The sequence below is a fragment of the Stegodyphus dumicola genome, chromosome X2 (genome assembly GCF_044657685.1).
Source record: "Stegodyphus dumicola isolate Sdum_Otavi_A_Nest chromosome X2, ASM4465768v1".
NCBI classification, from domain to species: Eukaryota; Metazoa; Arthropoda; class Arachnida; order Araneae; family Eresidae; genus Stegodyphus; species Stegodyphus dumicola.
The window spans coordinates 45378840-45392863 of NC_140781.1; the positions used below are offsets into that span (position 1 = coordinate 45378840).

Here is a 14024-nt window from a genome sequence, read left to right on the forward strand (position 1 = left end):
TGCGAAGGCATCCCTGCCCTTAAGAAGGTACACATAGTCAAATTAGCCTACCCAGATCTTCTACCATGTGTTCCTTATAGGACACAGCCTTGGTGGACTTTGCTGTTATGAAATAAAGTGATTCAGTCATATTAATATAGTTATCTTTTATTTTTCATTAGTATAACTGACAATGTTTTCATGAAATGTGGTGAGAGAAAAGCAAAAATGATGTTAGGCTAATAATCCTTTAAGTTAAAAGCCCTTGTTAAGGCTTTTTCTACTAGTGAAGTTCACCTGTATTTGTTCCATTGATCATTTGTATATTCAGTATTTAAAAAAAAAATATTTTAAAACATTTTTTGACTTCGAAAGTATTGGAGTTTTATTATAAATCTATTTCAAACTGTTTCTATTACGTATACAGTTTCTTTTTAAGTCTTTACATAAATATTTTATAACATTTATACGTAATATTTTTATGTTAAATAAATGTACTTTTATCGCGATTAATTAATTTTCAAGTTTACAACTCCTGTACTCGCATTTACTTTTTAAAATTCTTTTATCCCTTTTCAAAATTTATATATTTTTATGTAAATAATACTATATGCCGCTAAGTGAAAAAATGAAATTATTAAATTAAGATGCATGAATATTCTACACTAACTGATGGTAACAAAATGTTTGCTTTTCTTTAAATATCCAAGTCTTTCCTTATTTTCTTGAGATTAAGTAAATTACGTATTTAAAAATAGAAAATGTTTTCAAAATAAACATAATAAAACTAAAATCTACAAGTATTAAATTTAAAAAATTCAATCAATGTTTATTCCAACTCAGGCTGTGATATTTGATTTCTTTTATTTTTGCAACTATTATTTATAAATAACTCTGTAGTAGTCTAGCAGAAAATTTATATAACATGTATACTGTGGCAAAGCACTGTTCTCTGGTTTGTGAAATTATGTGCATAATTCATTTTTCTTTATTATGAAAAGGTTTAACAGGTCTGTATTTGAACACAGGATCTTTATCGTGTACTTAATCCAGGAGTAATACATTCTTTTCTCCCATATTTCTTTCTCGTCATCAAGAATTAGAGTTATAAATTCTTTTTTCCCATATTTCGTTCTCATCTTCAAGAATTAAGTAGTTAATTTCTCGTCTATAAAATCTTGACTATCAGGACGGTCTTTAGCTAAATCCAGGAATTATAAATTCTTTTTTCCCATATTTCATCGTTTTCATCGTTAAGAATTACGTTCTCGTTTATAAAATCTTGACTATCACGACGATCTTTAACTAAACTAGCATTTCGAATAACAGATTTAATAATACATGTTAAGAAACGAATCTGTAAAAAGTAGGTAACATCGAAACTAAAATGGCTGAAACTGACACATGTAAACTTAGAAAAACTGAAAAAAGTGAAATATAGCAATAAATAAAAAGAACACAATTGACAGCTGTGATTTAATTAATTTACTAATGAATATGTTGTTATAATCTCTAATAAATATTAATATGAGTGCTTTTGTAGGCATAACGTTTAAGTTAAAAAATTAATATTTTCTAAATAATGCAATTTTTCTAAATTATTCAGCTTACAGTAATCAATTATACGTACTTAAGTACATTTTAAGGAGCTAATATTTAAGGTATATTTGTATTTTTCTCTAAACTAGGTATCCTCAAGCTCCATTACTCTATTTTCATCACTTTGAAATCTGTCAAAAATGTTTAAAAATACATATTTAAATACAATTCTAATTCAGATTGTGTTATAATTATTTGAGAGGAAGGTAAAACATAATTGCAAGTTTTGAAAAATTTATTTTTGAAATCATATTTCCGTTCTTATCTAAAGAAAGTACAAAACCAAAGAATACGAAAATAACAGCAGTGTGATCATTATAAAAATACTAATCAATTTTATTAAAATAAGATTATGATATGTTAGTTGAAACCTGCGCACAACTTTTACCTATTATTAAGTGAAGTAATTTTATTTACTTTTTTAATTAACTCTTTCATCTGAATAACTATTTAACGGTTCTACTTACTGAAATAGAATCAAGAACGGCTTCAAATGAATATCAATTTTGAAATAAAGCCTTTGATCTTTCGAGACAGTTTAATAATTTCTCTCGAAGAAAATACTTCTTGAAACATTTTTGGTTTTTGAGTTTTCCTTTTCAATTAACCGTCTAAAATCTATATTACAAATTAATTCATTGTTCATTTATAAATGTTCGCATCAACTCAGAAGTATGTTTTAATTCTGGAATAGCGTTTTGGTATGGCTACAGGTATTTCCCGAGATAAATTTAAAAAATAATTTAATATCTCATTTTTCATACTTACAAACACTCTTGTTTTGTAATCGACAATTTTCTTTGTGTGTTTTTTTAATAAATTAACTACACTTTCGGATATCAGTTTAATGTCATCTAAGCCGTATATGTTTTTTTCTAATTTACCGCATAGTCTTAATGCCTTGATACATTAAGAGTTTTGCCTGAGGACAATACAAGGCACTGTTTTTTCTCAGTTTTGTTGAAAGGATGCTTTATAATTGGACGTACATGAACGTCACCAAAAAACGCCTCTCTCTTTTTTTCTTTTTTTTTTTTTTTTTTTTCTTTTTTCCACTGTTCTAGAGACATCAATTGCAGCAATTTAAGAAGAAAAAAAAAAGGCTGCAATCGCAAGTCGTATTTTGGGGGGGTTATTGGCCGAGATGCTTATCCGAGGCTTGACTGTGGGGTCATTTTGATAGCTACAAATATTTCCTGTGTCAAATATGTGGAACACGAAATCCAATCAGAGAAGACAGGTCGCAAGCTCCTTTGGGGCCCCTCATCTCTGCTGGTCAAACTGGTTCCTACTCGAAAAATGTTTGGAAAGGCTCTTAAATTCAGCTGGATGTTATTGAAACAGGGTTAGAATCGAGGAAACAATTCGGCGTGCGAGTCGTTTTATTTCGCTCTCTCTCTTAGAGCGCTGACAACTCAACGATTCTCAACTTAGCTCAACGATGCTGACTGGAGCTTACAGTAGTGGTACTTATGAACCCTTTCATTCTTTTCACTACTTTCTTGTTACGAATGAGTGGTCGTTTTCTACTATTATATATTTTTTTCATTTATAAGATTTATTTGTAAAATTGCACTTTATAGCATCAACGTATTTTTTATTTACAGGAACGTTTGAGAAAACAGATTTAATTTTTTTCCCTTTAAATATATGTTTCGATAATGGTATTGTCGGAAATCGGCAGTTTTTCTGAGGAATTCTATATTTTAAGGTTATCACTTAACACTTTCTAATTACTTATGTTTTGTGCGTCTTTTAGAGTAGCATAATCGTATGGCATGTATTTTTTTATGTCTTATTATTTTTAAGTTATGAAAAATTGATCTGAAATTCGATGTACTGTGATTTTTTAATCTTAAATTATTCATTATGATTGTTTTTGCTTTATGAGGTAACTTGGTGAATTATAGATTTACTCATTATTATTAAAAAAGGAGGAGAAATGAATTAGGTCTTACATCGCTGATATCTGCGAAGGTAAACGACCACAGATAGTTGTAGAGATCACACAGTATTCGCACATGAGAAAATCCACAGAGTTTAATTATTTTTAAAGTTAAATTTTAAGTTGTCCTTTTAAATAACTGTGTTATTTTAACTTTTGTTCTCTACGGTATTTTTTAGGATTTGATTAATATGTAAAATAGATAAGAAATTTATGTGCAGTATTCTTAAAGAGCATAAACCACATTTTTTTTTTCACTGTTCAATATTTTAGTATTCGTAACTTATGTGAGAATTATGATACTGTAGTTGAACTCTTAATTTAAACATTTTTACTGCTTATTTGATCTAAATTGTAGTATTCAGTAAATTAAATGTAAAATGCAAACTGAAACAATTTTAACCTTTTGTTATTTTATTAAATATATGAACTAAAGAGGTGTTTATAAATAGCTAATATTCTCTCTCTCTCTCTCTATTATTTTTATCCTTGATTTTTTACTTTATTATTCAGACTTGGTTAATCTTGATTGTTTATTTTTCATACAAAAATAAGAGAAATTTGATAATCTTTTTGATAATTACACTTACTGAAATAAAAGCAGAAATAAGGGAAACAAAAATTAAAAGTTAATGCTGGAATAGCTTAATAAATATCGTGATCTTTTAAAATCTAAAATTTCTAAAAATTAGTTGTATGCTAACTGAATATGAACTGTGTAGGAGTTATATATTTTATTCTAGGAAATATCATACTTTATTATCATTTACGTTCAAACTTGCTTTAGTATTACTTTAAGGCTCGTAAAGATATGTCATAGAAATGTTAGGAAACTTTACTTTAGATTTTCATCAAACTGTGAGGCCTTTTTGGCCATTTTTAACAATCATATTAGCGTAACGGAGTGCTATTTATGATAAATGTATGAAATTTTGCTGAGCATTTTTTTAAAAGCTCTTTTCTGACTTTTATGACATGTATAATAAAGTACAAAGTTTATTCGAACTGCTGTTATAATTAATTCATGAAATCTAAGTTCACTTCCATATCATTTTTAGATTTTATCGTGAAAATTAAAAATTTTAAAATTTTTAAGTAGATAGCTTTTATTGAATTTTTTTATTATTTATAAAATACAAATAATTGAGTTGCATAAAAGTAACTATAAGAAGTGAGTTCATGCTTAAATTTAAGCAAAATCCAAACTTAGATTGATGTTGGTTTATTAGGTATAGAAACTACCATTCTGTAGCCGAGTCCATAATAAATGTCCCTGGAAGTGTCTTTTATGAAATACAGGACTGGAGTTAAGTGTTGCCAAATAATTGCTGTATTAAAAATAAAACGAATATACAAAATTTGAGATGTATATTTAAGTCTTTATTTGTGCAATGCATTTATAAATTTTAAAAGATAAATTAAAACATTCTGTACAAGATTGCGAAAATTCTTAGAGTTGATAGTTTACTAGGAAAAGATAGATTGAAAGCCTTCTCTTGCAATGGCAAAATCCGTGGAAACTAGAAATTTACCATGCCGCGTAAGTGATTATCGCGGTGGCAGATTAATGTAATCAAAAGGCTTATCCGTAGATCATCCTTATCCGTATCCTTATATTAAAGCTTATCCGTATTATTAATGTAATAAAAAGGCTTATCCGTAGATCTTCCAAACTCCAGAACTAAAAAAGTATTTCTCTATTTCGTAAAATGTTAAATTTTAAAGGCATTGAGTATGACCCTTCAATTAAAATGTCCACTTATTTTACTAATTTAATATATCATATAAATCTTAGTAAAACTTTCAGTTAAAAGCACTATTATTTTCATTACTAATGCTCCTCAAAATCTTGGGTATTCTGCTAATAATGTTATTATTACTCCCATTATATCTGATGGCAAAATAAAGAAAGATTATGTGTACTGTAAAAATGCTTTCTTATTAAATAGGATAACATCTAAAAGGAAGGAAAAGCTACCTTTCTGTAGTTGGCAATATAATGTAAGGCTTCTGTGTATTACATTGATGGTGTGTTTATAAAAATTACCAATTAGATACTTTATGAACTACATCTGAATGATATTTTAATAACTCTTTGACGCACATAAGAGAAAAGTACAGATCATGTGCCCTTTTTAATGAGGAAAAAACGAAAATTAATTTTTAATGAGGAAAACACTAGCATATTACATCCGTTTATTTCAATTTTAGCAGAACGATACTGAAATGTTCTTGAGGAATTTATATTTTGGATATTTATATTTCGGGCTTAGCAATTCGAGTACATATTTGTCCCATTTACATTAAAGGATTAAAAAATAAATAAAGATGAAAATTATTGAGAGAAACTTATTGTTTTTAGATTGCACAGTCTGTTATGTTACATGCAATGCATATAATTTAAAAATAAATTAAAACGTTTCTGTTTGGAGACTCAAGCAGTCTTATATTTGATAATTTGCGGGAGAAAGATTAATATCTTGCATTGCAACTGCTATGAGTATCAGCAGTTTTTCGCAACCTTTAATAATTAATGCTGTGGAAACGCAACGTAATATCACCGCTAAAAAGGGAAATATTCGGCTATAAGCATTTCTAACGCAAATGCATTAAAATGTTTTTTTAATTATTTAAATTAATCGACAGTGTGACAAAAAAATTGAATTAATAATAAAGTGGTAATTTTAAACATTGAAAAATGAAGTTCAAGTAATTCTAATGAAACTTTCATCCGTGTATTCATATATTAAAATCTTACACGTTTACATAAAAAATAACATATTTTTTTTATTTAAAGGAACTGCATATTTTAAAACTTTTGCATTTCAGAAACTGTTAAAACTTCCCAAACTAATAGCCAATCTCTTAGCTTACGAATAAATTATTGCAAGCTTTAATTAACTGTTTAATTGCTTTTTGTTAAGGATCTTAACTGTCATATAAGCTGATATATGTTTACTTAACCGCAGCGTTAGCAACCCTGATATCCGAAACCTAAGGACGGAATGCTATTTCTAAAAATTGCACTACAGTATAAGGTGAAACGACTCATAGTAAGTTTCATGACAACGAATGATCTTTTCACGCCAGATCAAATGATATTTAGAATCTGAATATAATCTGAAACCATTCTCATTTTTATATCCCAAATTATATTTGCCTATAACTGACTTATCAATTATCTATAGATATGATACAGTTGAGAAGGTGCTAATACTGAATTCATACTGAAAGAAAAATAAAAAAGTACATAAAGAATGATAAGAAAACGGTAAGAATTGCACGATAAGAAAAAACTGCACATGCGAATTTTCGAAACGGGAACACAAGAGTCACCTGTAACACTTTAACGTATGAAAATGCAGGATAGAGCTGCATGTGGTATGTATGTTTGAAAGTAATATCTTGACTTAAAGAATATAACTAAAGTGAAATTTTTATCATGCATTAAAGGCACCATTTAAAACATTTTAAGCAATGAAAAATTATTGGAGCTGAAAAAAAGGCCTCAGCGGTTGATGTTTGCATGCAAATTAGATTAGTTGGAAGTGCAATATCTAAGTTTAGTTGATCGCTTCAAACCACTGGAATGTGAGATCACACTGTTACCTGTCAAACTCTTTTGGGGAAAATGAACAAAAATTTCAGTTTGTGACAACAAAATGTACCTGGCGCGTTTCAGTGGGTCAATTTCTGAGTTACATTCATTCCACAAAGAAACATGGATAACCCTGTAACGATATTGCAAGATATTTATGCAGCTCATTTGTCCAATAATGTATAATCTGTTTTCCTCTATCTAGACTTTAGCCGGTGGCCTTTGTTCCATCCGTGGATAACCTTACAACTTGGGTACTTCAAAATGTTTGTAAGATGAAATGGTAGAGCTATTTGCCTAAAAATGTATAATCTATTTTCTTTTATCTAGAGCTCGACATAGTGCATCTTTTTAGTGGAGTCATGCATACACAAATTTGATAAGCCGGCTATGAGCCAGTGTAATCTTTGATGTAGCAGTGAGTCTGTCCTCAGATTGTAAACATCGGTTATCTGTCGTAAAACAGGAATAAACTAGAATCGCCAGAATGTTCAGGGAAATTAAAAAACAAATATGGCGATACTGGGACCTTAGTGTTAGGAAGCAGTAGAGCTGTAAACGGCGAACAACGTAGAAACGGAAAACTCAAGCATTGTTTGTTTGTTTGTGTCCGTGGTGTGGTAAGCGAAACATTTTCACAGTGCAGAAGCAGAGTAGATTTTGGAAGCCGAGAATAATAATCTCGTCAACTCCATTGATAACGTATGAGGCGCTCTAGGTATAATAGTGCTAAAATGGATTTTATTGAAAATCTTAGAACTTCGTCCGTCACCGAAGAATAAGTAGACCAATTTGGCTCGGAAAAGCTAGATCACTTAAGGTTAAGCATATCACGATGTTATGAAAGTTGAATCGCAGTTTCAGAAGAACATATTCCACGTTAACTTGACCCTCCCTCTGGCTATTTATAAGCAATATATACATCCATCTACGTCATTCGGAAATTTGCAATTTTTTCAAAATGTACTATCAAATTTAATTTGTGCATAATTTCTTAGCAGTTTTTTAAAAAAATGCATTAGTATGCTTGCAGTATATTTATTTTCATACTTGGCTGAAATTATTAATGCAGAGGTAGCCGAAGTTGTTAAGAAGGTAGTACATGCTTTGGTTTTGGATACCAGTGTAGTTAAAATATGTTCTGATTCCTCAATCACTATATACTATACGTACCGTAAATCTAATCGTTTTATATGTTAAATAAATTGAAATTATGGTAAATTATTAAAATTATGGGTAATTAATGAATAAATCTTTTCTCTCTCTCTCTCTGTCTTTCTCTCCTTATAGTACAATTTTTACAAAACTATTCTGCACCAGACTGAAGAGGAAAACGCATATTATATTTATTCGCCATGATCGCTGGTGCTAATTTCCATACCAATTCTACTCTACGCACTGGAGTTGTATTTAACATATCTAAAACGATTTCTAGTATTTGAAACATGTTGCACCAAGGGAAAAACACAAGCGAGCTTAGTCGAAAACTGCTAAAATTATAATCGAAGCTTGGCTAATTTGGAAGGTAATTTTTTTGAAGCGAAAAACAGGAAAAAAATTCTTCCGAACGACGTTGAAAAAATTTTGAAATCCATTAGAAGGATTTGCAAACCAGCTGAAAGCACAAAAGTGAGAATTATTTATTTATTATTACAATACATTTTACATCTTTAGTTTTTCTTCTTTTTTTCATTCCATTTTCTGCGGAAATCTCTCTTTATTTGTAATAATTGCATCTAACTTAAGTAGGTTTGAAAAAATATTTTTTTCACGTCTGTGTAGAAGACAGTGCAGGTTGCTAACGGTACTTTGTTTAAAGATAATAAATTTGTGTAACAAGTATTATAACTTAACGTAATCGCTCATTTATTTAGATTGCAAGCTATATATCTGTCAACTGTCACGCTGTGACACGTTATTAAGTTAAATGATATGAATACATGGATAGCATGCTTCTTGACTTGCAACGCATTATTTTGCACTGCAGGCCGATACGTATGTCATGTACATTCGATTGAATTAATTTTAGCTTCCAAAAAAGTTTTTGTTATACTTTTCTACATTTTGAATTAAAATGAATAAAAAATTGAAAGCATGTAAATCATTTAATAAAAAAATTTAATATTAAATGGCTTCCAAAGAACAGTAAGCGTTTCGATTAAATGGAGTACCAGATAACTGGCGTTCTACTTTAATTCATTTTTAAATGTGTAAATGTACGCATTAACGTGCATAAAATGAAAGCCAAATTGAGGAAGAGGGCGTTTGAATTCAAATCTGTTCTGATTAATCCCCAAATAAATAAAACTACGAGGTGGAAAACTATCTTGCTCTTTAATAAGAATGCAGTAATTCCTTTCAACCATCTTAAATAGTTGAATTTTATCGCAACCTAGTAAAGCTTCTCCTTTCAAAAAAATTGTATTTGGGTTGCAAGGTTCTTAGTAGGCCAAAAATGTTTCTATGATCACAGTTGTGAAATCGGACACAGAATTTCATTTTAAAAACAACTTGCGCAAATGAGTACTGGGGAATGTAGAATTATTTCATCACAATTCTTTGACACACAATTCTTTGACTCGAAAGCACCTTGACATTAAAAACTTGCTGTGCTTGTGTGTATCAAATATTACGGTACTATAAAATGCTTAATTATCTTTCTTCGATCAACATTTTTTCCTTCATGTTTTCATATTATATTGATTATCTGAGAATTTTTGTTATGCGATCAACTGGAAATTTGTAAATTTAAAATTTATAAAAAATTTTCTTCAGGAAAATGTGCATAATTTATATTAAAAGATTTGTTAGGGAATGCATGAGGCTTAGTAATTTGGTTTCGTTTTATCTGAGCGTTCCTTCGATGTGTTGTAATTAATATATTCTTTCAGCTTTTTAAAACAGCGGTATCTTGTTTTGAATATATTAGTAACAAACTGGAATATCAAATTGATTTTGTGTTTCGACTTACTGTTTTGTGTTTGTGAAAGGATTTTGTGCTTATGAAGCTGTAATAAATGGGAATGTTAAATGGTAATCAAATAAACAGGCTTTTACAGCCATTAAAATAAGTCCAATTAACTCCAGGTGAACCAAAATACAAAAGAACTGCAGATGTCTAGAATTCCGTTATCAACTGCTCTATTTGGATCAAGTGAAGCTAAAGTTGTAATTGATTAGTTAACATATTTTCAATTTTTATGCCCATTTAAATAATTTATAAGTGTTTTATTTTACTCAAATTAGCGTCATTCACGTATTATTTTATATCATTTAAAAGTTTTTTATCTTTTAAGTTTAGATGAATCGAGATAAGTTACTTGTTTTGCTCTATTCAAATAAAAAATAGTTTGGTCTTTTTGTTTAGTACTAAAGAAATAAAAGCGGGGTTATTGCACACATAAAATTTTATTTATTTTGTTTTTATTTTTGCAAATCTTAAGGTCTGCATAAATAAAAACAAATTTGCGCTAAACAATGTGTTATATAAATAAAAAAAACAATAATTTGTTTCTTTAATTTTGTTAAAAATAGATTCCATTGTACTTTTTGTGGAAATAAAAATATACTTTTACATACATAATCTTTGTTAAAATAGAATGCTGTAAGCTAAAATATTGAAGTATTTTCCTCTAATTACAGTTAATGGCTCATTTTATGCATATTGTTCAATTAATTGGATGAATTGGTTTGGTTTTGGATATTAGAACCATAAAAGTAACTTAAACTTTCCATGAAAGAGACTACTGTTTGATGACGATATGGGAGCAAAAATTTGTTAAATTTTAGCAGCTATAATTGCAGATAAATTTATTGTATACGTATATGTATGTGAATATTTGCGGACTGTAGTAAGCATTCGAAATCCCTTTCCAGTATTCCTTCATGAGAAAATACTATATTATAATATTAAAGCTACTTTATCAGTTTATCTGTATTCAACTTTTTTAAATGCTGTTCAATATTTGAAGCTGAATAAAACAAAATTTGATTTCTGTTTTGTTTTATTCAGCTTCAAATATTTAAGCTATTTCTTTAATACAGTCGGGACTGGTATTAACATTCTGAAAGATTAATTTTGTTCAAATTAGGTAGCAAGCTGCCGCCCAGACGGTATAGGGGTTAGGGAAGTCTGACTGCGATACCAAAGGGTCCGGCTTCGAATCACGGAGAAGGCATGGATATAAAATTGTCTGTCCCTTTATAGGAGGTAAATGGTGGCCGCCTATTAGGTGCTTCCACAATAAAATGGCCACCATTTCTGGTCAGATGTGGCCACTGACGTTATAGACAAGTGCCCGCCGTTAGAAAAAAAAAAAGATAGCAAGCTTAAGCAAAGGTTATCACATTTTTTTTGCAACAGATTGTTTCTGCTATAGTTGCTTATGTGAAACTAAATTGATAAACTTTATTTATAATTCAGAGATCTAGTGCGCGATTACCTTTCGAGAGTTCATCATTTGAAACTAATTATGTCACAAAGAAGGGGGGAACGTGGCTTGATTTGTTTCTGTTTATCTATTTCGAAAAATGCACTCAGGTTCTTATCTCGCTTCTAAGTTCGAATTGTAGAGACCTCATTTCATTTTCCTCCTATCCTGCGGGTAGGAAACACGGAGCATTCCAAAGAGGACATGACCTTCTCCCAGCAGAACGGTATCTTATTAGACGAAAGATCTTGCAACAAATTTTAGTATTCTGCTCATATGTTGGGGGGCTCTGACCCATGTGCTTCCTCCCTTTGAGCCGCGGGGTGTACGTGGTACTTATCTGCGCTAGGAGAGATTATACTTATTAGGTTGTTTAGGTAATAATGGCTGACTTTCAACTCCACTGGAGGAGAATTGGTAATGTATCTTACAAGTAATAATGGCTTACTTCTGCAGACTTTAATTCTATTCAAAATGTTTAAACCAAATTAAAAACCTATTTTATTTCAGTTCGTATAATAAAGTAAATTAGTGAAATTTATTTTGAATAGACATAGACATAGAATAGCCGCTGCTAGTATGAAAGTCCTCAATTTCCATCACCGTAAGTGTGCCTGAAGCCCTTGATGCAGCATCGCCCTGTTTTAGCCTTTTCATGTACTTCTTTAACATTTGAAACTGTTATGAGATATTTACATGATCTGTCAGACATATGAATTCTGTTAAAAAAAAAAAGCAAGATTTCCCAATTGTTATCTGAAGATCTTTCACAAAGAAAAATTATACATTAAAAAAAATTTTTTTTCATAATAAACTGAACAAAAAATATTGGCATGGCAAATAAAATTGGAGGAAATTATTACAGCAGAAATTTTATGAACATTCCAGTGAATAATTTTAGATAAATTTAATATATCTTCAATTTGTGATTGTTTTCAATTTCATTATTATTGAACGTTTGGTGCAACTATATCTGTTTCCCACTTCCCTTCACTCTGAGGAAGAGAGTGAGGGAATCTTTTATGCAGATAGCTGAAAACATTTCCCAGAGGCCAAATGTACCGAAAATATTAAAATAAGAAATTATGAACGTTATGAGTTTGAAAACCACTATGTTGTAATTTGTAATACTTATGCAAAATTGTTAAGGTAAGTATTTCTTTTGCAACTGCAAGTAACTGAGATGCCTTGAGGTGTTTAATCTGTATCGCTGTGAATGCTGTTTGATTCCTGTAATCAAAAAGTGCGTTTTGAATTAATAAGGTTAAAATTCTACTTCTTTAAAACTGAACTAAACTTTAGTATGCTTTTCTGCTGCTTGGAAAAATACTTTAAAGTTAATAGGATATTTTAAAAAGTTTTCAGTTGAAGTATTAAATTTTTATATTGTTAATTTCTACTTAATCGTAATTTTCAGTCAGAGCAAAAACTTAGCTGGGCTAAAACTAATTATCTTAATTAAAGATGCATTAAATTTGAATGCGCTTCTTCTGTTACGGCAAGAAATTTCATAATATGAATATTTTAACATGTTGTTTAGTGAAGTTTTAATTTTTTTCAATGTTAATTCTCAGTTTAAAATTTTCATTCGTGAATTATTATAGCTCATTAAGAAAACCTTGATTCTAATAATCTCTTATAAAAATTCTAATGCTCTTTAGAATAAAATTTATTTGTATGAATTTAAGGAATAATTATTCATCGTCGTTTCAGTGATTTCCTTTTCAATTTTAAACATATGTTTTATATTTATTGTTAGCTGAAATTATGCTTCTCATTAATTAATTTCGTTAATCAAGAGAATGTGTGAAAAGCTGTTTAAAAGTAATTTTTTTTAACTTACGCCTGTCATCAGCGTTTATTTCTAAAATTTGTTTAATTATAAGTACGTTAGGCAAAAACGAAAACCAACATTTTCAGGTGTATAAACAGTCATTCACATCAGAATTGTTAAAAATGAATTCCCTCGCTAATTTTAAGAACTGCTGTATCTTAATATAATTAAATGATGACTAAATATATTTTTATAATATGTATTTTAAGAAGGTACTCTGATACATTTTCGTAATTAAACAAAGAGGAAACCTAACATACATTTGTTTCGAAATGTTTCTAGTTTCTGTAATTTTAAATTAAAATATTTTTTCTAATGAAAGAATAAATGTATTGTACAATTCTGAATTTGATCCTTTATTCTTCATTTTTTGTTACAGTGTTTCGATGCAAAAAAGATTCCACTGGATGGAAAAAGCAATATTGTTTTCTCAGAGTATATGAATATCACCCATGATATAGCTTTCGCTGCAAGCCTTATGTCACATGTCATTAAAGGTATTTATCTAATGTTAGTTCATTATTTATCTAAGAAACCTTCTATTTTGAACTAGAAACGAACTTGCTTATGATAAGCTTAGAAGTAAAAAGAGCTTTTATGAGCAAAATGCCATAATGATTTCACTTGAAATTAATTATT

At 29.4% G+C, this 14024-nt stretch overlaps 1 protein-coding gene across 13 annotated transcripts in view; it reads left to right on the forward strand.

Moving 5' to 3' along the window:
• Window positions 1–14024, forward strand: part of LOC118199723 (zinc transporter ZIP12-like) — a 193648-nt gene that overhangs the window by 160588 nt on the left and 19036 nt on the right. For 11 of the 13 annotated variants that reach the window (XM_085809543.1, XM_085809546.1, XM_085809542.1 and 8 more), the window contains one exon: window positions 13765–13882. In XM_085809543.1, the coding sequence (XP_085665669.1) occupies window positions 13825–13882 (58 nt within the window). In that variant the 5' untranslated portion in view covers window positions 13765–13824. Of the gene's footprint in view, window positions 1–2909; window positions 3045–11729; window positions 11969–13764; window positions 13883–14024 lie in introns of those variants that run through there. The other 2 variants (XM_035371639.2, XM_035371640.2) reach the window with 2 other exon arrangements.